Below are 25,852 nucleotides of genomic sequence, written 5' to 3' on the forward strand. Positions count from 1 at the left end.
TACTTGGCAAAAGAAGATGCATCTTCTTTACTTCCTTGTGCTATTTGCATTTCATGTGTCACGTTTCAGTTTTCAAATGAGCTCCCTGGAGAAGTGATTTAACTGGAATAACCACACAGAACATTGAGAAGTATTCATTTTCCTGTATTATTTATTGAAAACCCAGCAGTCGTCATTAATACCTGTTGTGTCTGTACAGGGGGGGTAAAGGAGATGTGGTAAACTAAACTAGTTGTCATTCTGTTGTCAAGAAGGGGAAAAAAGCAAAAGCACTCCGATATGCTACTGAATGAAACCCCTTGTTTTTCCTTTTAAACACTTGTTTTAAAAAATGTTACGCAGATGAGAAGAAAAAGCTTTGAAGAAGAAGAGAGTGACAGCAGCTCAGAGGGGGTCAGGAAGAAATGAAGATGAAAGACAGGTTGAGGTGTCTTTTGAAATAGTTGTGTTCGGTTTCCCTCTGCCAAGTGTTGCTTTGACTTCTTTTGTGTTGTGGAAAGCCAACAGGAGACAATCTTTGACATTCATGTCTCTCTCTCGTTCTCTGCGTCTCTTCCTCCCTCGCTTCTTCATCGTTTCTTTGGAGGTTGGGCCGTGCGAGGAGGAGTGATGGGCCGACCCGAGTTCATCCCTCCATACTGGTACTTGGCTTTCTTCTCAGATGGCTTTAGGATCTAGGATAAGACACAGGACATATTTTAACAAACAGAAAAACGATCTGTTTTTCAAATGCTTCACAATCCAGGCCCAGGATTGTGTCCTGTCCTGAGTAGGAAATCACTCCCAAGTGTCCAACACTTCTCAAAGCAAAGCAATTTTGGGGCCTACAAGTATTTTTTAATTTTGGAGTTTTAACCATAAGTATGCTACATGTCTAGTTGCGTGATTACAAGTCTTTTTAAAGAACTCACAAAAAACTAAAGAAATTCAGTCAAATAAATCAGACTTAAAGAAGCTGATGGTGCGTTCATGAATGCGGGAGGGCAGAGCTCCAGAGAGGTGACGCTCTACTGACACTATAAAGAAGGCTACACAATACAATGTAGTGTGTAGCCTTCTTTAATGTAACAGGAGTGGCAGTATACCAGATACCATCGCAATAAATGTTCTGTTGAAATAACACTGCATTTAATTTGTGTTTACTGCACATGGATTACAGATATTCTAGTACTCATTTCATCCTGCTATTAGTAAACTTGCACCTTACTCATTTGTTTTAATTCGGAAAACTCTCCAATTGCTACAAAGAGACGGTGTATAGGAAAGGTGTTAATAATTCTATGGCATTGTTTTCACAAAAGGACAACAAGGATATGTCAACTTGTTTTTGAAATAATGTGTGGCCCTATATTTTATTACTTTATTATTATTATTATTATTATGGCTCTTTATAATAAAAGTGCAGTTTGAGAGAATAAGATTGTCATCTCATAATTAATTTTGGCAACACATATTTGCATTTACATACAGATAACCTCGGTAACAACCTGTCCTTCACTGCAAACATCGCTGCTGCTGCAGATACACGCTTTACAACATCAGGAGGATGCGTCCCCAGCTGACCCAGAAAGCGACGCAGGTTCTGGTCCAGGCTCTCGTCACCTCACGCCTAGAGTACTGCAACTCCCTCCTGGCTGGTCTACCTGCATGTGCCATCCGACCTCTGCAGCTCACCCAGAATGCAGCGGCTCGCCTGGTCTTCAACCTTCCTAAATGTTCCCACACCACGCCGCTCCTCCGCTCCCTCCACTGGCTTCCGATAACTGCTAGAATCCACTTCAAGACACTGGTACTTGCGTACCATGCTGCGAATGGATCTGGCCCTTCCTACATCCAGGACATGGTTAAACCGTACACCCCAGCACGTGCACTCCGCTCTGCATCAGCCAAACGGCTCGCTGCACCCTCGCTGCGAGGGGGACTCAAGTTCCCATCAGCAAAAACACGTGGGTTTGCTATCCTGGCTCCAAAATGGTGGAATGAGCTCCCCATTGACATCAGGACAGCAGATAGCTTACACACCTTCCGGCGCAGACTGAAAACTCATCTCTTTCGACTCCACTTCGAGCGATAGAACTATTAACAAAGCACTTATGGACTGGCTTACCTAAAGCCAGTTGAGTAGCACTTGAAATGTTTTTGCTCTATGAAACCTGATGTACTTATATGATTCTGTTTTCTTCAAGTTTGTATTTTGTTGGTCGAATGCACTTATTGTAAGTCGCTTTGGATAAAAGCGTCAGCTAAATGTAATGTAAGTTACCCAGGTTTGTACCCATACTAAGTGATAAGTGATGCTGTTTCCCTGCATGCTAACTAGAGCACAGCCATGTCGGCACTTTGCTGTGACGTCCTACCTGGAAGGAGCACATCAGGGTTTCGTCCACGCTCATCATGCCGCCGGCGTTGTCGAACTCTCCGCAGTAGTTGGGAGCCGAGAACAGAGTCACCAGCTGCCGCTTGGCGAAGAACTCATAACCGTCCTCTACCACCTGGGGGCGCCAGACACAGAGTGAGTCATTGGAGAGCAGATCATAGACATCTGATATGGACAGCAGCAGATTATGTAAACTGTAAATAGAACGTGTTCAACAACGAGGAAGCCTAAAAAGATCATTACCTGTGCTGTCCTGGAATCCATTTCTATTTATATAAATGGTTAAATGATAAGGGGACGTCAGTGGAAATGGAGTATTCCACTTTAATCGTCACACACCACCACAAAGAGAAAGTTAGTCTCTGTATTTAGGCCCGTCAGTAGTACCCAGAAAGTGAACTGGCATTTCTCTAACCACCAGTCCACTCTCCATACTTGGTCCGTTCTGGGATTTGAACCCGTGACCCTCTGTTTCCCAAGCCAAGTCTCAAGGACTGAGCTTCTGCCGTACCTGGTGGGCTCTGCAGATGAGGTCCAGGTCGTGGCGGTTCAGGAACTTGCTGACCACATCAGCTCCGAACGTGAAGGAGACGCCGCGGTCGTTTTCCCCCCAGCCCTGGACGTCCTTATCGGGGTCCGACCACAGCAGGTCACACAGGAGGCCTGGCAGGAAGAGAAGACAGGATATAAACTACAAAAGAACACCTGAGGAGGTCTTCACCGCTGCATCTAGGCAATTAGACCTGGTCCGCTCAGAACAATGTGCTCTGCTGTTCCAAACTGCTTGAGGTTAACGTTATGTTAGATATTAAAACATCAAGGCTGCCCATGTATATACACACACACATTCTTCACCTCCAAGAGTCTGTCTGAAGACCATAAGAGGGTCTGAGAGCCCGAGGCTGCTAGGGTCTAACACTGGCGGCCTTATAAGGACAAGAACAACCAGCTCTAGTGAAGAGGGGCAAACACTCACTTCCACTTTACGAGCACACATCCATCCTCAGCAGAGGTTACTAGGGATGGAATCATGGTGTCCTCAATGTTATAAATAAGTATAACATGTTTCTCCTTAATAATCAGCAGATGTAAAAGTTCCTCACTTAAGATAAATAGTTTTTACCCGGAGGGCTAAAAGAGGACCGAACCTGCGTCACTGAGCATTTTGTGCCAGTTAAGGTCGATTGCTAAACCCTGAGAAGCTGGATAAATATTGCGCCGAGTTTGTTTTGACACTAACCCTACCAAAATAGGGAACATGGCAGGACAGGGCGAGCATTCTTATCACGAAGTCCACTAGTTATGGAACTCCTATTACAAGGTGTTCCCTATCCATCGGATACATATATTTCTAAATACAGCTAGTAAGTATAGCAGCATTTGTCACAGCTGAATAGCTCTGCTTTTAAATTAGATGATAAAACCACAACAATTAAAACTACCAGGACCCGATCCTGTGTTTAAAGGATTAGTCGATCAACAGATTTTAGATTACTTGTTCAGGCATTTATTTATTAGGCATAAAAGTTAAAGATTCTCTTGTTATAAAATCATAATTGGGATAATTTGATGCTTTTTTAGACGTCATTGTACACTGATTATCTTTGGATGTGATGGTCGGACCCAATTATTTATCTATAAAAAGAGTTACCAGTTGAATGTGAATGGAATCATTGATAAATGCATTTCAACGTTAATGTGACAAAGAACATGTGTTGTTGAATTAAGTGTGTGTGTGTGTGTGTGTGTGTGTGTGTGTGTGTGTGTGTGTGTGTGTGTGTGTGTGTGTGTGTGTGTGTGTGTGTGTGTGTGTGTGTGGTCCCACCTGTGTCGGGCACGTCTGTGGGTCTCATGATGCGTCTGATCTGCTCCATGGACTGCAGGTCTGGAGAGAGACCTGCACGGGACGAGACGACAAACCGTCACAGATTCATCCCTCCATAAGCCCGCAGCCGGTATGAACCCATATCACTAACACTATTAACATTATTAACATAACTATTAACATATTAACCATTCACTTCGCATCAGAGTCAAACCAGAAGCTTCATTCTCGTTAGATTTCCTCCTCCAGATGCTGCAAATCAGAAGTCATGTGCCGGCCCGTACCTCCGTGACAGCAGAAGATCTTCTCGTCCACGATGGCGGCGATGGGCAGGCAGTTGAAGCAGTCGGTGAACGTCTTCCACAGCTTGATGTTGAATCTGCGTTTACCTGCAACACCAACAGGGAGGTGAGTGAGGAGACAGAGAGCCACATGAGGCTGAGAGAGGGACACGGATCAAAGGGCCACGTCCTGTTTCCCCCTGTTCCACCCTCACATGGAATCCATTGAGCAGGCCATGGAGTGAGCGTATTCATCATTTACCTGATTCATTATAAACCAATTATGACTTTTAATTACAGGTGCGCTGATTATAGATTGGGTTATTTAGTCCTATAGAAAAATAGGAACTATAGATCGACAACTGTTATTATTGCACCGTAATGAAAATACAAGTCTGTTTTGCTCCAATTTTAGAAAGAAATACAGACAAAGCTTTTAAGACTTTAAAGTACATTATATAACACATTTGACTTCTTACAAACTAATCCGTGTATCAGTAGCTCTCTGAGTTAAAAGGTACCGTAAGATGTAAAAATATAAGACATTTTAGGAGCCATACAACAAAAAGATGATGTTAAAAGGGGGATAGGGAGCTTGGGGATTCTAGCTTTTGCAGACCATTGGCATGCACTAAAACCTATAGAACTGTACAGGAGAGGGGAACCCCCCAAAAACCTTTTACACAAGTATCTCATTTCCTACACTTTAAGTTCCAAAAGTAACTATTTAATTACTTTGGAGAGCAGGTCAAGCGGTGTTTTGTGTCATGGTTATAATTAGGCTTATCACCAATTTAAAGCAATTCAAAGAATCCCATTTGTTCACCGTTTCACCCCAACATGAGTTTATTCTAAGTTTGTCTGCCTGCTTCTATATTGCAACTACTGTTCTGGTCACAGGTGTGTGCCGACATCTGTCCCACAATAAGACTTGGGGAGGAAGTGAAAATGAAACCCTCCCTTTCCACGAGAGCACTCACACTCGTCGTAGAATCCGTAGATGCGGTTGATGGAGGCGCACTCGTGGTTGCCTCTGAGCAGGAAGAAGTTCTCGGGGTATTTGATCTTGTAGGCGAGCAGCAGGCAGATGGTCTCCAGAGACTGCTTCCCTCTGTCCACGTAGTCTCCCAGGAACAGGTAGTTGGCTTCTGGAGGGAAGCCGCCGTACTCAAAGAGCCGGAGCAGGTCTGTGTACTGTCCGTGGATATCACCTGGGGAGGGGGAGGAGGCAGTGAGGGGGGAGGAAGGGGGAGCAGGTAATAGACTAGTTTCCAGCCCTGTTGTGAATCCGGAAAGGTTGAGTAGCCCAAAGATTGATGTTAGTAAGGGTCCCCAGCTCATAGAAACTGCCGGATGCTAACCTGCATATGTTCGGCAATTTGCACAACTAGCATAAGTTGTGTTAATTAGCACTCATTAGCATTATACCCTGTGGACAATAGCTCAAACATGACTGAGGGTCATTGTCGAGGACGCTGAATCTATTTCTGATTTCAGGATCCATAATGCATCATTTAAAACAGAAAGTGGCCACATCTGTACTCTGTGGGCTGATGTTGATTCATCTTCGGGCGACTTTGAAGATTTAGTTGACTCTGGATCATTAGGATAGGACAGATGGATAACTGTCCACAGTAGAGGTAATCATTTTCCTTTTGTGCTCACAAAATCCAATGGTCGCAACACATGGTAGTCAGAATCAGCCCGCCAGTTACCACTTATCTATTTTCTTGATAAAACTGCAATTTCTTATCCTGAAAATGTCAGATATGCATTCAGCATCCTCAATAACCCCCACAATCATTCAAGAATTGTCCAAATCAGCCAAGCCATTTTTTTTATCTATTGTGTGCATAGGCTCTAATTCAATCTATTGCTAATTAACACAACTTATGCCAACTGTGCAAATTTCCCAGTTATGCAGGTTAGCATACAGCAGAGTCTATACTGGGGACCCGTACTGTACATTTCTATCATAAAACGTTGGGGTGCTCAACATGTCCAGGTTTAAAGTGCTATAAGACCATAATGAACCCCGAGAAGGAGAAACCTGGAGAATACTGACCACAGATTTTGAGCGGAGCCTCCAGCTCCAGCAGGATGGGCTGACTGAGGAAGATCTCCCGAGACTTGATGCACAAGCCGCGCACCTCGGCCTCCGACATCTGGACGATCTTCCCTGGCCGACATCCTCGCACTGTGGAGGAGAAGGTTAACGATATGACTCTGTTGACCGCCACATATCGCTCACATCATCCCGGACACGATGAGTTTTGAAATGAGCCTCAAACTAAATATGGGAGGCGGTGTTTAGGCAACAGGCGGAGGATGGAAATAGCTTGTGAAGGGACTGTTGCTGTTTTTGGGAGTGCTTTGGAGAGGACTTCCTGTTGTGTAACCGGCAAAGAGAAAGGGGAAGCATGTAGATCCATGTTAGAGGGACAAGGGATGGGATCACTCTGTCGTCAGGCATCAGATGTGGAGGATTTGGAAGACTTGATAAATGAAGTCACTCCATTCATTCATCAATTAGCAATGTGGCCGTATGAGATGAATAAACACAACATTCTGCACATCTATTAAAAACTGCATTTTTCACGAAATCAAGTATTCTATCTTAAACTATTAACAGGATAACTAACTTTAAATATCCTTATGACTTTTACACTGCTCCAATTTGTTTTATTTAGTCGGCATACAATACAATAACTTTTCCTAAAAAACTATACGCCAAAATAAGCAGAATTTTCTAAATAAAAAGAAGTAAACAAGACTTTGAACACGAGAAGACCTGGGACACACAAATACATGTTTCATCCAGTAGCCACAAGGTAGCAAAGTTGATGAATTGCAGTCTGTTTTTAGGCAAAAAGACAACATCTTTTTTCTGGTTTCAGATTATTTTGGTTATTGGTTTTGCAAAAATATTAATAATAATGATACATTTCATTTATAAGTACTCAAAGTCGCTGTACCAAGGCGCAGGTAAAAATAAACATTTTAAAGTGACCTCGGGCTTAATTCAATTATAGCTGCCTTTCTGACGTATGATCGAATAAATTAAATAATTGATCTCCCCAGAAAATAATAATGATCAGCTCTAGATTAAATATAAAAACGCTTAACAGTATTTCTGAACTATATTCCTGCACTCACTAGCCTCTGGAAATCTATTGAAACACTATTAATGATGGCTACTGTATTGAAACCGATCAATGTAAACCAGCTCTGCGTCCCTGTAGCGTCCACGTTTCTACTGACCCTGCATTCGAGGAACAGTCTTGGGGAGTAACAGATTGCATGTAACGGATTACATAATCAGGATACAAAAAAAAGGTGTATTCCCTTACAGTTACATCAAAAAAGCATGTAATCAGATTACTGTTACATTTACAAAAAATTGGGGATTACACTAGAAAACATCTTTTGGTATTTATTTTCTCTTGGATTTATTTGCATTGCGTTCACATTGAAGCAATCCAAAAGTGAAGTACGGGAAGTAATCAAGTGACATTACTTTTATATATATCTATACTTACTGATTACAGTTTTACAGGTAAAACTAGTTATTGTAACATATGACATTCCTGAAGTAACCCTCCCACCAGCGTCACACTGCCCTGCTGGAGTGAGAGCTGACTAAGATGTCACATGACACCCCAGCAGCGTGATATAAATCCTAACGGGCGCCAACGACACTTAGTGAGTAAATCAGACTGACAGGATGAGAGCAGTGTGTTTAAAGGAGAAGAGAGAGTGTGTGTTCTGAGATTCCCGCAGGTTCTAAAGGTGCTTTAAATCCAGTGTTAAAGGACAACAGTGTGTGTGTGTGTGTGTGTGTGTGTGTGTGTGTGTGTGTGTGTGTGTGTGTGTGTGTGTGTGTGTGTGTGTGTGTGTGTGTGTGTGTGTGTGTGTGTGTGTGTGTGTGTGTGTGTGTGTGTGTGTGTGTGTGTGTGTGTGTGTGTGTGTGTGTGTGTGTGTGTGTGTGTGTACATGTACAACATGACCCCACTAAATCTGCCTGGAGACCTTTCCGTCTCACCCCCGGTCACGCCCCACCTGCACATTAGGGGCTATATTTAGACCGTGCAAAAGGTAGGATTTCTAGGGGGAATAAACAAAAACATGAATCAAGATCCAAATTCATGCCGCAAAAAACCTCTCATTGTGCCCTTAAAATAAAAACACCTTAATGTACAGCTATCCTACACTGAGCACAATACACATGCGCGTGCGTGTGTGTGTCCAGTGAAAAGTGACTGTCGAGGGGGTGATTTCACACCCCTTGCTCTCAGCTTCAGCTCTGTGGTGACGCGCTTGCAGAGCTGTGCTGGCTCAGCTGACAGGGCCTAATATATCTCTCTCTCTCTCACACACACACACACACACACACACACACACACACACACACACACACACACACACACACACACACACACACACACACACCACACACACACACACACACACACACACACACACACACACACACACACACACACACCACACACACACACACACACACACACACACACACACACACACACACACACACACACACACACACACACACACACACACACACACACACACACACACACACACACACACACACACACACACACACACACACACAGTGACCTTGACTTTAGATCGTACCACAACAAGGCGCATGTGGGGGAGGTATGCCAGCATCCTTTACTCTGACACCACCGCACTGCAGCTTCCCCAGCGTAGAGAAACGGGGAGCGAGAGATACCGTGCAAAGAAAAAGGAACGAGATGGTGGTACCCTACGACTGATCACCATGGCAACGAGGCAAGACCAATTTCTAGCCTGGAAGGTGTCGGTGAGCGACGAGGCTGTTACTGCTAAGGGAGCGGGGGGGTAATTACCAACCCACGCCCTGCATACTAACATTACAACTGTGACTCCAGGAGGCGTGCACAGAAAACAGGTTTCAATCACATTCCCTGCAATATGTTGCATTTCTATTGTTAAAAATAACTTTCAAAAGTGAGATAACGCGTGTCTCAGAAACATCCCGCCTCCTGCTCTACACAAACACTGAACAGGAGTGACAGCAACAGGTAGCACCTGGCTAGCTAGTGGAGCTAGCTAACAGCTAAGGTTGGGTTTCAAATAGATATTAGTGGAATATCTGAAGTATTCAATAATGATTCAAGGTTCGTGTACACTTTCGGATGCATTTTGGAGTGTCAGATAGTTTTTGCAACGTTTCTTTTTATCTTTCTTTTGCAAGATAGTTGAGATTGTTTGAAGTGGTGATGTATGTATGAGGTACTTATCCATAGTCAGTATGTGACCTATGATGGCTGTTGGCATTCTACCATTTCAAAACATCCAAACTATCTCTAGAAAGTGCAATACTAATCCACATCAGTTGCAGCGAGACTATGAGCAATGAACAAGCAATACTTACATTAGGACACTCATCTATTGCTTGTACATAAAGAGTTGCAGTTAGTTTTTATTTCTTTAATGATATGCGCAAATTGAAACGTTTTCTGGCAAACTATTATTGTTACTTTAGGTAGTAATATTATATAATATATTATCTCTAAAAAAGCAGTTTTACAATCCAATGGTGAAGTCGTTTTAAATGCATAAAATACAGAAGCTTTTCTGTATTAGATTCCATGAATTATTGACTGACTGCCACATTGTGTTCGAGTCCAATTCTCCTGAAATCAAGGCATACTTCAACCCCACCCAATACAAGCTGAAAGACTCACTCAGACACACAACCCAAACAGATGCACAGCGTTCATCATCTAGTGTCCCTGCTCTCTCCGTCCCTGGGTAAAACAGCTGTTCTGCCTCACTTCCTGTCAGCCTTGTCTTGATGCTCCACTAGCGTTTCCCAGCTGGTTCTTCGGGAGATTAGTGAAAATCTTTGAGAAGGCTTTCTATGCCCTGGATAAGATCTCCTAATTTGGTCAGGTGCATGTTTCGGTCTGCCTCAGCTTTTAGTTTAAGTTTGGACACCCTCTGACCTCTTCAGATTGAACTCTGTGTCCTTCCTCTAGCTAGATCTCTGTATCTTTGTTTCTCTAGGCCTCCTTTCCTTCACCCCTCGTTTCCTCCTCATCTATTTATCCTTAAGTTTCATTCTTGGCTGCGGCTGAACTCCTGGGTCACGGTCTTCCTCTGCAGAGCCTTGTGAACTCTGCTGACGTCAGAGGGCAGTTCGGCCTTGAACCCCTCCCCGAGTGAGTTTTTAAATTCCTCCCAGATCACAGACCCCTCAGAGCCAAACCCCTCAGGCTCCAGGGACTCTCAGTGCCGCCTGTGATGCACATTGGTTAGGGCATCTGCAATCAGAATCTAACCAGTTTGAAAATATTTGTATGAGAAGTGAATGTTGTTTCTGGTCTTTAGGACTGTGATAGGATACCTTAGGACATGATACCTCACTAGGAAAGCATGCACAAGGAAACTATAACATGTTATCAGATCTAAAGCTGAGACAAACACTGAAACTACCATAAATCATTGGGATTCATTTGGGCCTAATTTAGGTCAATACCAAAAACTTATGCAAGTTACAACAACTGAAATAGGGGAAAACACGTATGGTTTAATTCCTGGCTTGATCAGTTTACTATTTGCATTTGTTTCCGACTTGTTGGATCCAATCATTTCCAATCATTTCCATTATCAAACTTCAGCCGATGTAAATTCCCAAAAGTCCAAATTGAATGGAAAAAGAATGTGTTTTTTATCCCAAAAATATTGTGCATTAATCCATATTTAAAAAAACAAAATGTAGGTTGATGATTGGTAGCGTCATTTGAAAACTTCAATAGATGCTTTGAATAAAAAAAAAAATGACATTCGGTACAGCCCTAGCAAACTATGAAATAAAAAAAAAGCACCGACATTGGAGAATGTGGAGTAAAAAATATTTCATCTTAAAAAAATTACGGATAAATAATTTATTATCACATTTTCTGTGAGATGACTTATCGTTTCGATTCTAAAAGAAAGAGAATACTTAATAAGGTGATTTAATATTCCAGGGAAGCAGTAATAGCCTGTTATTCCAGTCTTGACACACACTAACGCCTATCACTGCTCAATGATCTGCGTTACACTGGTTGATCTTTCTGGGTAATAACAGCCAGAGTTCCCCGAATTAAAGTCCAGGCTTTGTCAAATAATTTCTATATTAATTCAGTCGATATTTGGCAGGTACTTGGTTACTGCCCAACCCACCATGGTGCTGCATGTTGAACCACACCAGAGCTGTTGCAACACAAACCATGGCACTCTCTGAATACACAAACTAACCAAACCTATGTTGGAGGAGTCACTTCTTGCTCATGGGTCAACAAGGTCAACTATTTCCCATGTGTTTAAAAGAGCAGAGTTCACTTGTGTTTTAGAGCTAAACACAAAGGGAGAGCGACACATGCATTGCAGACAGATTGCTTCTTGAAGGCATTACCATATATGGGCGCTACTGTATGGAGGAAGGAGGAAGTGAGCCCTGCAAGGCTCTGCTGCTGTCTGGGAGATAAAGAACAGGACTAGCCAGGCGGCTCGGGGCTCCATCCACAACAATGTAACAGCTGCTCTGCTGAAGAGCTGGATGCCCATTCCCACTTTAACAGGTCTAACACAGTGTTATATTTTTGAGGCTTCTCTTATATGGCGAAATGTAACGCAAAGGCTAACTTATCCAAAATTGTGCAACCTTTAAATGTGTTATTACTATTACATTACATTTAGCTGACGCTTTTATCCAAAGCGACTTACAATAAGTGCGTTCGACCAACAAGATACAACCTTGAAGAAAACAGAATCATAAAGTACATCAGGTTTCATAGAGCCAAACATTTCAAGTGCCACTCAACTGGCTTTAGGTAAGCCAGTCCTTTATTAGTATATAAGTGCTGTAATTCTATCGCTCGAAGTGGAGTCGAAAGAGATGAGTTTTCAGTCTGCGCCAGAAGGTGTGTAAGCTTTCTGCTCTCCTGATTTCAATGGGGAGCTCATTCCACCATCTTGGAGCCAGGATAGCAAACCCACGTGTTTTTGCTGATAGGAACTTGGGTCCCCCTCGCAGTGAGGGTGCAGCGAGCCATTTGGCTGATGCAGAGCGAAGTGCACGCGCTGGGGTGTACGGTTTAACCATGTCCTGGATGTAGGAACTATAATAAGGAACTAGTAGTAAGAATTGGGGGTCACTTCCACATTATCAAACATTCCCACAACATAGACCTCACCACCTTAGCTGTTGGTTTTGGATCGCCCAAACTGCCCACTGGCCATGACATTGCATTAATGGTGTTTTGGGGTTTTCATGTGGACTTTTTTGGATAATTTTCAAAAACGGTGCTTGTGTCGGCAGGATTTTAGTTTTGACAACGAAGAACGATTACTCCACTGTGTTCACCAGATAGTTGCATTGAGATTTTTAGCCAAAAACAGCTCCCACTGAACCTGGAAACAGGGTTGAGGAGATTAACCTGTTAAACCCCAAGCCTGTTTTTCAGGTTTCAGGCTCGAAAATGACATTCCCAGAACAAATGACAATAACTTCCCTTCTAAAAGGGGTAAATTAATAATCTTTTTTCTCAAAGCAATGATAAACCTATGAGTTGGATGTAGAAAAGTCAGAATCAATATAGATTTTTTTTAATTTTAAAGTAAATTCAGATTGAACACAGTAAAAAAATGTAAATGATTGTGTCCGTCCAAAAATAAACCATTACTTATTGTGAAAACCACCCTTGAATGATGGGATAGTAGACTAAAAGCTTTAGGAATCCAAACTATGACATATAATAATCACCCTGTATCAAGATTGATGCAAAACAAGTGACATTTGACCTTTTTAGAGAGGTTTAGCAAAAACAACTCCACCTCTGGGGTCATTTGGGTGGAAATGGGTGTATCTGCCATATTTCTCTGGAACCCAGTGGTCGATTTTGATGATTGACATCTCTTTTGAACCGTTAGAGCCAATAGAATCAAAGGGGAATTTCCACATACACACACGTTACCATTGAGAAGTGAGAACTATGCGCACGCAGTTTTTCCAAATCTTATGCTCTGAAATCTGAAAACTAGGTTTATTGCTGATGGATTATCAGAAATCATTTAAAAGTGACAGACACATTGGATTAACCTATGGATTAACCTTCAGCAGCGTTTTTATCGTTTTAATGCCATTGAAGACAACTTTTGATCAGAAAACAACAAAGGTAAGACATATTGCCGTGTTGGCTACCTAATGCTACGTGGTGTGATGTCTTTGTTAGCTTCTCATGTCGCGAGTTCGGATCGGTCAGTAATGATACTAATACCTGTCAAATCGGAGGAATAGAATAGAATTCCTTTATTGTCATCGCACCAGGTACAACGAAATTTAAAAAAGCAATCCTCACAGTGCATTTCCACATAAAACGAATAAATATATATCTATATAAACATATACACACATTAAACATGCTCACACATCCATACCAACATGCATACATGCCCGCACATTATTTAAATGTTTACAGTTTACAATATAAAAAAACACAGGGATGATATTTTGCATCTCTGATGTCGATCAGTTAATAAGTTAATACAACTATTAAAAAGTAGTGCAGTTGTAACTGTTCAGTTCAGCGTTTGACGGTGTTCAGTTCTCGTATGGCTCTGGGGTAAAAACTGTTTTTCAGTCGGTTTGTTCTTGATTGAATTGACCTGTAGCGCCTACCGGAGGGCAGAAGAGCAAACCGGAAGTGTCCAGGGTGTGAAGCGTCTGCAATTATTTTGCCTGCTCTGAATCTCAGCTTGCTAATCGATATCTTGTTTTTGCAGATACGATAAGTAATAAGGGTATTCTAACGTGAGTTCTGTGCTAAGTGTGTTAGCATTTTTTCGCTCAGGGCTAACTCAGAGCCTTTGTTATTACCCTTATGTTTTGTTTTTACTAAAAACTGTTAATATTGTCTGATAGCTGAGTTTCTTCCCGTTACGTGGGTATGACACATTAATACGTTTTTAAATGTTAAGAAGCCCTCAGACCAGGGACGTGCACAGACATTTGGAGGGGCTATTGCTCTAAACTGGAAAAAGGGCTTCCCCCCGAAAAAAAACATAAGACCTTTTTTTAATGTAAAAGAAACCAAATGATTATTACATCAACTAAATTGAACAGTATTTCACATCTCATAACAAAATAAGCTAAGGCGACTACTTGCATTCGGTGACTTAATTTCAAAAATGAAAATCAGGGACATTTTTTGTTTTGCAGTCCATATCTCATTAAAATATCTAAGGTTAGTAACTATTAAAGACAAAATGGGGACAATTCTGTTCTAATGTAGTTTGACCATTGTAACTGCTGTGCAGTCCAGACATACTGATAAAATAGGGCCTCTAACCAGGGGTTAAATTGGGCCGGGGCTGTCCGGGGCTCAGCCCCGGCACATAGGACGATGCTCTGACGTCATCGCCCTCGCTCATTTGTCATTTGTTTAAGCCATAATGTCAAAACATCTCTCGTTCTTAATATAGACTTTATTTAGGGTTGATATGTGTTGACTTTAAAATTTAAAATAGCAGATCTCTGTGACAGGGTATCGTTTTTCCGCTTAGTGAACGTGTGTCTCTGCTCCGATCAGGAGCTGCAGCACCGTGGCTCCTTTCGTGCAGAGAGTCTGCAGAGGTGTGTGTGTGTGTGCAGAGAGTCTGCAGTGGTACCGCCAAACCCCCGACCCGTCTTGTAACACGGAGCCCGTTTCCTACACCATCAGGGCCGGTTCTAACCAATTTGCTGCCCTAGGTGAGATTTTAGCTGGCGCCCCCCCCCTGCCAGAAAATCGTTCAGTAGAACAAATAAAAGTATCCAAGGAATACACAATAGAATATATAAAAAATAAATGAAAAATCTCTACAAAAGACCAATGCACTACAAAAACAGAAACGTATTGACATAAGTCATATACATCAAAGGCTTCAAATGTATTCAGTATTATATGCACATGTTTTAATTGGGGTGAGGACATCACATCCTCTAGGGGGGTCCGGGGGTATGCCCCCCCGGGAAGAAATGTTTGAACATTTAAAGTCAAATGCTTCAATCTGGTGCACTTAGAGCACACATTACTAGAGACCTGATCTAGGGGGTACAACTCTAACGGCCCGTCCACACAGCGGCGTGCGTTTATGCTTGCCGGCGGGCGTGTCTGAAACTTGACCAACAACCAATCACATGAATCTCCCGCCCCTGACATACAAGCAGCGGTTTGATTGGCTAGAGCTTGTACTGGCATATGATTCGATTGGCTGACGCTTCTGCCGTGGCTTCAAAACTTGAACATTCTCAACTTTTGCAGCGATTCACGCCAGCAAAGTGACGTCACCCCATTCAAAGTGAATGGTGAAGCTTTCAACGCACGCTGCTGTGTGGACGGCCCGTAAAACACCCATATGAAAAAGATTGGTTTACATTTTCATAATCAAATAAGTATGTGAACATAACCAATAGCAAATAAATGCAACTTATTTTATTTTTGTTGTTCATTCATATCTTATTTGACCTAGTTAACATTTATTTATGCATATTTTTGTATCTCTCAAGTTTTAAACGATATTTTTGGTTTACTGTCCTATAGTATACATTGAAATGATTTCAAACCTGTTTATCCCAATAATTATAAAAGGGTGCCTTGGAAATATTTGTTTACATAAATTGCATTTATCTCTCTCGCTCGATCCCACACCCACTTTGGCTGTGGACGCCTGATAAGCCAACACCCCCCACTTTCATCACTTACAGCGCCCATCGTACAGGGCAAATTAAAAGTGTAACCGGGGTGAAAAGGGTGTTACCTTGACTTAATTATGAATGTTGTTACATCAAGGCCGAAAATTAGGATGAGCGCAAACAGTACAAATGTTTTTTTCCCTCCCAGAGCTGCCAGCGCAGATGTTGCGATTTCCCCCCCCCCCCCCCCCCGCAGGAGGAATGGGGCTTAACAGGTTAAATAAACTGATTATGTAAGATACAAGACCAAAAGAAAGAGCAAAAAAAGGCTAAAATGCTATGTCGAGCTCAAGCGAACTGTAGAGTCAGAGGTGCCCCAAGACACTCTGGGCAAAGCAGAAGGGACATGACACCTCCGACAGCACTCTCCCCTCCCCCCCCCTGGAGCGGAGCAGCGAAACAAAAGTTATGAAGCAGCTTTTGACGGCGCGCTACGCATGGGGACCCCTTGAGGGGGTTTCCCGACATGTCGTTGCAGTAAATTAAAGGGTGTTTCATGTTGTCGTTGATGTGGACCTTCTTAATCTACCTTCTTTGGGGGCCCCAAGCAGTTTCCTGTCAGAGGAAGTCTCTGTAGTTTTGGTCAACTTTCACAAAACATGTAGCCATTTTTATCATTGTTGATATAAAAATATTGCTTAGTGCTGCTTAATACTAGTTTTGGTCAACTTTCACAAAACATGTAGCCATTTTTATCATTGTTGATATAAAAATATTGCTTAGTGCTGCTTAATACTACATAAAAACGGAAAATTCGGAAACACTAACTTCCTCTAATTCCCGGGCAAAAATATGCAAAGAACTTCTAATGGGCCGAGCAGAGCCTTGAATTTTAAGCAGGCATGACTTGCATGTTTTGGCCTTTGCTGCGACAATAAAATGCCCTGTCAGTCCTTTTTTAAGCTCTCCACCTCCACTCTCTATTCTTTCCAACTGGGTACCAAGCCAGCAGCTCCCCCCCACTCCTCCATCTAACCCTCTCCCACACTGGGCCGATGGAAAACACTGACCCCTCAGTGAACAAGAGACACAAAGCAACTCTGGCTAGAGAGCGAATCTTGAGGCAGAAATCCCGACTGCGATGGCATTTCTGTGCGGGCTTCACATTTTCAGAGGCCGTTTTGTTCACCTTTAAGTGCCATGGCTGAATGGCGTTCTTTGTGGGGGGAAAAGAAAGGATGAAATTGAGAGGAGAGCGAAATAAACAGAGAGTGGGAGAGATGGAGAGGAGAAAATGAAAGAAAAGTAGGGAGAAAGTGAAGCTTGAGTGGGGAGTCTGAGAAGGCGGAGGAGTGAATAGAAGGATCTGGAGGGAGGGTAAGTTGGAAAGCCTCGCCGGGCAGCTGAAAGCCCGGGTGAGCTCTGTGCCACGTTTGGTGCCAGGGGCCGAACGCTCCCCGCCACACAGGCTCCTCCATTGTTGTTTCCATAACAGAATGCCACGCCAGCAGCCTGAGCACCACGCAACGCAGCAGCAGTGCTCCACGTCCGGAGAAAACAAGGAGGGTGACACCGACGTACAATGCATTGTGAAAAATCTGAATGCTTAATTTGTTGTTAAACTCTCTCAGTTCAGCTGGGCAGAAAAGATCCTAAAAGTGGCAGAGAAAGTTGAGAATTCCTGACCAATCAGCATTTGGAAAACATTATTCTGCATCTTATGATACTGCAAGACTATTTCATATTTGAGATGAAAAGTTGAATTCATAAGCTTCAACACTGCTACAGCCATACAAGTTATGCTGTGACCAGTAGCTTATGATAGCTGTTGCTAACAATATTTAGCTACACATTGCTGTACAATGGTAATGTTAAATCTTTTGATGACCATTCTTCCTTTTGCTTTTACAATGCATTTAAGCATAGCGGATTTGCAGCAACATTTGAGGTGCAAATGTTTTGAGATCTTGCATTAAATGTTAAAACATATTTTCATAAGAATTCTAAAAGAATAATATTGTCATGCACAATTGTTGAGTTGCATGTCAAACATCCTCATACTATACTGCTGGCTCTCAGGTTCAATGTATGTGAGGAATAACTATCTTACTGGACTTTTTATTCATTTAAGGACATTTTAAATACTGACCATTCCATTCCAGGAAATAAACAGAAATGCCCTTTTGAGAGACTTTATGTTCCCATACAGGGTCACAACTTGGCTGACATGTTTGCTCATAAACAAATATGACAAAATGGCTCTTAAATGCAACTTTCCGTCCTGCCTCCCTCCCGCTCTGGCTGGCTGATGGATGGGGCCGTGGTGTTGATTGTGCTGCGTAAAGCCTACGGGCCACCTGTGCTGGCAGGCCAGACAGAGGGCCTGTTGTGGGGAAGGCTGGGCCAGCGTGGGTTTAGCATGTTGGGAAGGCTGTAATGGCTGCACATAATCATGCAGCACTAGTACACACTAATGAGGGGGGAGGGAGGGGCCTGTTTGTGGACAGATCAACAAACAGAAACACACAGGGAAGCAGATTTCACATAACTGTATTAGGTTAGTTGAAAGCAATAATATTAAGTTGAACCTAATCTTTTTTATTTAAACTTCATATTATTGCTTTCAACTAACCTAATACAGTTATGTGTACTCTGTTGACATAATACATTTAATTAAAGTCAACGTTTCCGTTTGTTCAGTGTGCTGAGGCTGTGCAACACCGTCGGCTCAAATGCTGTGTGACCAACTGTAGTGATTCTGCTGAGAAATCTGAAATCTGCTACTGAGATTTGTAGTAAAACAACAGATGACTGGTTGGTTTCCACGGTGCCATGCAACACTGTGTAATGTGTCACTCAGTAATGATTGTCACCGCAGCAACAGGTCATTACACCCCAGTGATAACAATTAGGTAGTGTAGGTTTTTCTAAATTAGCTGCGCACACTCAATGATGCAGTCATTAATACCGCTGCATGGGGATTGGCCAGTACTTTAGCAATATTGCAAGGTGTAAAGTAAACAAATGTATGGGCTCCTTGCGCCCAAATTGGTTGACATGAAACCAGTAAACAACAGGTAAGCAGTGAGTGGAACAAAAGTCAGATGTTTGCTTGATATCTCAGCATCTGTTTTGCAAGAAACGCCAAAGCAGGAATACTGTCAAGATCAACAAATGTATCTGCGGCGCGTTAGGCTCCATCGTGCTCGTTTTGTGTTTTCAGGTCGATGCTAAAAAAAAAGTATTGTTTTTACATTTTCCATGCCATATTTCTGACCAATAAGAAACCATTTCCAGCTCTGATCCCTCATACACACGCCTAACGAAATATATCTTTTTAATCCGGTCAGCGATAACTGGCCAATTTAAATACAAAATAAACCAAATGGATTAATTCCACTCTAATTTGATGACTATGGCATGAGAGGAATGGGTACCAGTGACATGACTGAACAAGTGTGGCCACCCTGACTGTATGATATCCACATACAGACAGAAACACACACACATATGAATGCCATTTTATTAAATACAGACAAATGGTGATGGTAAATTAATCCATACACCATTGTGTTGCTTTCAACTGTGACTCACTAGCCTGGTCATAAGACAGCAGGTGCTAAGTCATTGTATTCAGAGTGACGAATGAAACCAGAGAGGCCAGAAAGCTTCACTGTGCGGTCACTCCATGTTGTCAGGTGATCAGGGTTAGCCTGTCAGCTATACGCCTGAGAACCCCTATTAAACATCTGATGGAGGACATGTGCATTGTATGTGTTAGGATGTCCATACATTACTCCAATTCATCCGATACTTGAGTTTATGACCACATATCCTGTAAAAGCAAGAAAAAATAATGACATTCAAATTATTATAATTTGCTAAGGGTTTAGTGCTAATTCCCTAATTTTAGCTTGCTAGCATCCTAAATTTAAATGCTGGTCAACATTACTTGTGCAGCGGGCAAATTAGCTTGCCGACAATAGCATTTAGCTAAAACCCAAAGCTAACTCAGCTGCTAGCATGTCTTTAGATTCTTATTTAATTTAAGACACTATTGTCACGCCTATGTGAGCATACATCATAAACATGTTTGATGGAATGGTATGGAAGTTTAATTATTTGTATTTGTTGTCAATAAGGTTTAAATACTTGAATAAATAAATAAACATTGCAGGAGAGGATTAGTCAATTCTACTGTATTACTGTATTGCCCTTTTTACACTCTCCCCCTGTGTGTGTCACCAAAAGGGTAAGTTAATTTCTACCAGGGGCAGCTGTTCCTGTTGACATTTAATAGGAGATCAGAGAGCTGTGTGTGTGTGTGTGTGTGTGTGTGTGTGTGTGTGTGTGTGTGTGTGTGTGTGTGTGTGTGTGTGTGTGTGTGTGTGTGTGTGTGTGTGTGTGTGTGTGTGTGTGTGTGTGTGTGTGTGTGTGTGTGTGTGTGTGTGTGTGTGTGTGTGTGTGTGTGTGTGTGTGTGTGTGTGTGTGTGTGTGTGTGTGTGTGTGTGTGTGTGTGTGTGTCCCGACTGGCACCAGATGAAAAAGTGGGGGATCAACCTCCTATTAAAGTGGATAAGAGGAACCTTCTGAGCTCCTTGAACTAAATGCCAGAAGAAATCCATTTAGTAAAGGTCTTAATGAAAAGCAGGCTGTAGATGTAATCTGTTTAAAAGATACAAAGGATTTCATCAGTGTCTGTGAGACACTTGTTCACTTGTTGTTGAAAGGTCAATTATTTAAAAAAAAAAAACCTTAGGAAGACAAACTGATAAACGGCAGACAGTTTAACAGTGTACTTCTGCCTGTGTGGTCCGAATATGTCTCCTAGTGTTGGACATGATTAGTTTGGCTTTGTTTTGTACACTTGTCTAATGTGAGAAACCTGTTGAACATGTCAACTTGAGATTTTGCAAACTGTGCAGCCATTTTTTACTGCTTCCTGAGATCCTATAGACAACAAGACAAATTCAAAAGAATGGAAAATATATAATCTGCTCATAAAAATGAAAATGTTTTGCAGTCAAACTCTTCAGTACAGATTTTGCCACTACAACCTTTTATTTTTGGCAAAAAACTTGTACGGCTTGAGCTAAGACAACATTTAGAATTCGAAAACTTTTACAGGAAAGACATTACTATTCAACCTGAGTCTCACTATTTTTTTTTTAAACCAAAAAATGTGTTAGCCTTCACATATTGCTGCTTTAGATGGAAAGAGAAAGTGACTGAAAGAAGATGGATATATTCTCAGCTCACATCTGGAAGCCTTTAGCGCCAGATCCCTCCAATTTCCTCTACTGAGGTTTCCTAGTTGCTGCAAAAAAAGCAACTAAATATGCAGCAAACTAGCTACAGCATAGCCTTTCCCAGCTGACAACACAGGCTCACATTGCGGTTAATGTACAGCTGACACACAACAAACACTATTATGTAATCAGCCAGTCCAAATCAATCAAGATGATTATGTGGTACTGATCCACATTGTGGTCATTCATTAGCTGCCAGCATGTGTGTGTGGTTTTCAGAATCTGTAGTGCACGGGAGGCGTGTGGCGCAGTAGATAGAGCGTTGGTGTTGGGATCAGGGGGTCACAGGTTCAAACCCCACTGCAGTCAGCATGTAGTTGTGTCCCTGAGACACTTCACCCCAAATTGTTCCTGTGGGGATTGCCCACAGCATTGAGTATTACAAGTAACATGTAATGTAATGTAATGCACGGAAAATGTAAACGTTTACTTTAATTAAATGTATTATATCAACATATTTCACATAAATGTATTAGGTTAGTTGAAAGCAAAAATATAAAAAAATATCAGGTTCAACTAATATTATTGCTTTCAACTAACCTAATACAGTCAGGCGAAATGTGTTGACCTAATATATTTAATTAAAGTCAACAGTTCAGTTTTTTCAGTGTGACCGACAGTTGATCATGAATGCTGGCTGCCTCCATGTTTGCTGAAGACACAGAGGGACACTGTCTCTGTGCTCTGTAGAGAACAAAAGGCGAGTGGACAGTCAGACGGATTTCAATATACAGGATCCCTTAGCCCTTTCACACCAACGCGGTACCCGTTCTAGCTCCGTGCTTGCGCTCTTCTGGTTCGGAACCGGTTCTTCTTTTCAGCCCCAGTTTTGTTCACACCGCCCACAGCCCGACTGGTGCTGCCGCGGCTGCGTCATGACGTCACCGTTTACGTCGGATCACGTTTCTCCCCAACGCTGCTCACAACAACAACAACAATGGGGGACTGCGTCGGGTCGATGATCGTGTTGCTTTTAATCATACGAAGCCAGATTACATTAAATAACTACTTCTCAACCCTTATACTTTTCTCCAGAGTGCCGTGGTTCATTGTTTATTAATGTGTTTCAGCGGCATTTACCGACCGCTGCAGTGCTGCCCGCGGTTTGGCATCACAACGCTGTTATGAAAGTTTCTCTGGTATAAAATTGGTGATGTTAGCATAGCAACCGAAGCTAAACTGACTATCTTGACTACTTGTTGCTATCCTATTGTGGCATAAGCCGTTTTCTACAGGCACATTTTACAGGTGTATTTTTCATTATGATTCTACTTGTGATGGTTGGACATGACAACCTGTGCAGCCCATGTATTGATTCCATCCGATAGCTGCTATAATACAAAACAAAACGTCTGCCTGCTCTCCACAATGATCAATGACAGCGAACGGATGGTCAAAGACAAAGTAAGGTACAAATAAACAGAATCACACGAAGCCTGGTGAGTGTTGCCTGACTTTATAAAGTGTGTGGTTGCGTTCTAGTCACTTTGCTCAGCGCTACTGCTTGTTACAAATATTATTTATTCTCCGGCGTAAGCGTGACGTATGCGGTTCTTGCTTCTAGACCGACAATTTTTTGGAGCTTGGTAAGAACCGGTTTTTGGGGGAAAGAGCCGGCTGCGGTGTGAACAGGAAAAAACGGTACTTATCAGGCTCTAGCTCCGAACCGGCCCTGGAACCGCGTTGGTGTGAAAGGGGCATTGGCGATGCTAAGAATCCACTGACACCCAACACATAGCAGTGTTGTAGGAGCAACAATGCTTTCTTCGAAAGTACTGAAGTTACTTTAGTGCGGTCTCATACAATACTAACTGTCCCACCCAAGGACACAGCAACTCATTAGAGGCACTAATTGTCATTCACAGCTCATTTGGAAAAGCTTTTATTTTATTATCTTTTAATTCAGGAAGATAAAGCTTGGGATAATCTGCTGCATTCATGTTAAAACATGTGAAGGATAACAGCTTAATACATACTCTTGTGTGTTTAACAGAAACTTTTTAAGACAGTGTTATGTTCGCACGTGAAACTTTCAAAAAATAGGCATTGGGATTACAAAATACTTGGAGTCACAGACTAAATTCATGTTGTAATGCTTACAGGGTACACACTCTGAAGGTCTATTTATAATGGAATATCATCAAGTCCTTGTGTAAATATTGCCATTCAGCAACATTCCCATATAAACACCACAGCCCTGTGACGTGCATTCTTTACAGCTGACAAACCCTCCATCCAAATCCCATTTGAAACTTGGCATTTTTACTTATGACTGCGGCAAACAATATATATACGATATATATTGTTTGTTAGTAAAAACCAATATGTTAAGTATCTTTAGAAAACATGCAATTGTGCTGGAAGTTTCGGCATACTTTATTTACCAAGCTGCAGTTTGTTCTAAAAGAGATGTCAACTTAAAAGACAGATATCCATTACCACAGTGTATATTGTTGTGAAAAGCTTGTGGAAATATAAGCAGAGCTAGGATATTTTTAGTAGAAGCTTCTAAGAATCTAAGCTATGGTGTTATGCTACATGTCAAAGTAATAAGAGTGTAAAATAAGTATTGCAACATTAATAAAGGCTAACATAATTTAATTAGTTCTTTTTTTTTTTCCAATATTTGACCTGACCTGGAACTATAACATTATAACTATTCAATAGCACTCAACTTAATGTATTAAAAGTCTCACGTTCTGGTTATTATTTCTTAACTAGTCCTGTTTACTCCTCCAGCGGGATACTCCAGAGCGTTCCGTTTTTCTGTCGACTCGTGTCGAAACTAAACCCGGACAATCCTCGAGCACTAAAGTCGTCAACAACCGGTAGATATGAATATAGTATGGTTGATAACTCACCCTCCAAGAGCCTGGAAATCAGCGAGTCGACGTCCAACTCCCCCTCCGCCATTTCTGTAGCTAACAGCTCTGCCCGCCGCAGTGTGGAGCAGGCAGAGGGGCAGGGCAGGCCCCGCCTCCCACTCAGGCCTCCCGTTTAGGACTATTGTGCTACATTCATTGTGCCTCGGATACTCTACTCTCTACCTTAAAAAAGAAAGTGGAGAGCTTTTAATTACTAGTTAAGGATCTTAACAAGTTCTTTCAAGCATATTATTGTAAAATTCAATATTGACACATAATTAATATGTTTGATGGCAATTCCCACTTTCCAACAGTTGCCTAACTGAATGTTGTTGTATTGTTTGTTTTAACTTCCTATTGGGATTTCCGACAGTAGTTGAAGGCATCGATATATCCAGTGCCTTCGCAACAGGTCACTGTGATATTACAATGTAATACAATAATGTTTTAAAAAATATAAATGTAAAAAACTAAGCTGAAACCTTTAGTGAGCTTTAGTGAGTACACTTTTAGAGTTTAATATTCAATCGTTTCTGGTAGCTTGTAGGGTAATGATCAACTGACTCAGATAATATTTGTAATTATGCGACGTTTTTTTCGACCCATGAAACGTGTGGACAAACCTATGGGACAAACTAATAAACAAGAGACATGTTGTATGAGGGGAATAATGCACAGTGCTGCTAATGACACCATTGATTTATTCACCTACAGCGCCCTCTTCTGGTCAGAGGGAATTGTGTTTCTTAAGTTTCTTGATCAACTGTTTTTATGATGATTAAATAATTTCTTTTTTGTTGAACAAATGAAAGTAAACAACAAATACTATTTAATAAACAGAGGTAGTAGCCTTACATGTTTAATGGCACTACTTTGTCAATGTCAAGGCCTGGAAATAGATGTTATTATAGCAGCAGCAGAGTGTAACACTCTCCAGTTTATGACTAAATCCAGAAGTTATGTTATCGCCTCTCCCACTCACAACCTCTTTTTTTGTTACCTTTCAAGTGCGTCATCTGGGTATTTCCGCACTGTTTTGAGTGGGTGGTGGCGAGTTGCACTGCAGAGAGAGAAAAGGCGAAGGGCTGCAGCTGGGTCAAGCTAGCCAAGAGACAGCACCGGAAACAGAATGGTTTTCTCTTCAGAATAAAACGGTGAAAACACATCCAGTAATGATGTCGTAATAACATTAACCTAGTACTAAGTGTAGGATAAATGTTTTGAAAAACAAAAGAAGCCGTATAACCTCAACACACACAGTCCCTGTAATCTGAGCACAATGTCCACAAATAATAATGTCAAAACTTAAATCAGATATATTACCTCAATTGACACAGACAACGAAAACAACAATTTCAAGATCAAGTTGAACAGTTTAACAGACATTGTACGGTACAATTTAGCTTCTATGTTTTTAATATTCATTAAACTGATCATTAAAGATCAGTGATTAGTTGTTTTGACC

The 25,852-nt window shown here is 41.8% G+C and overlaps 3 protein-coding genes across 3 annotated transcripts in view; 2 read left to right on the top strand and 1 right to left on the bottom strand.

Annotated features, from left to right (window-relative positions):
* LOC117463458 (equilibrative nucleoside transporter 2-like) overlaps positions 1 to 2,409 on the top strand; it is a 30,835-nt gene extending 28,426 nt beyond the window's left edge. The window contains exon 14 of the transcript XR_004553920.2: positions 2,321 to 2,409. The gene's annotated coding sequence lies outside the window, so the exon portion shown is untranslated. The remainder of the gene's footprint in view (positions 1 to 2,320) is intronic.
* Positions 134 to 24,520, bottom strand: LOC117463459 (serine/threonine-protein phosphatase PP1-beta catalytic subunit). Its single transcript, XM_034105694.2, has 8 exons — positions 24,385 to 24,520; positions 6,549 to 6,680; positions 5,464 to 5,694; positions 4,487 to 4,591; positions 4,203 to 4,274; positions 2,889 to 3,040; positions 2,358 to 2,492; positions 134 to 674 (listed from the first exon to the last, which is right to left on the bottom strand). Exons 1-8 carry the CDS (start codon positions 24,434 to 24,436, stop codon positions 570 to 572), a joined length of 984 nt encoding a protein of 327 aa, XP_033961585.1. The 5' UTR covers positions 24,437 to 24,520; the 3' UTR covers positions 134 to 569.
* Positions 4,523 to 25,852, top strand: part of rela (v-rel avian reticuloendotheliosis viral oncogene homolog A) — a 34,397-nt gene continuing 13,067 nt past the window's right edge. The window contains 1 exon segment of the mRNA XM_034105692.2: positions 4,523 to 4,610. The gene's annotated coding sequence lies outside the window, so the exon portion shown is untranslated.

The sequence above is a fragment of the Pseudochaenichthys georgianus genome, chromosome 18 (assembly GCF_902827115.2).
Source record: "Pseudochaenichthys georgianus chromosome 18, fPseGeo1.2, whole genome shotgun sequence".
NCBI lineage: Eukaryota > Metazoa > Chordata > Actinopteri > Perciformes > Channichthyidae > Pseudochaenichthys > Pseudochaenichthys georgianus.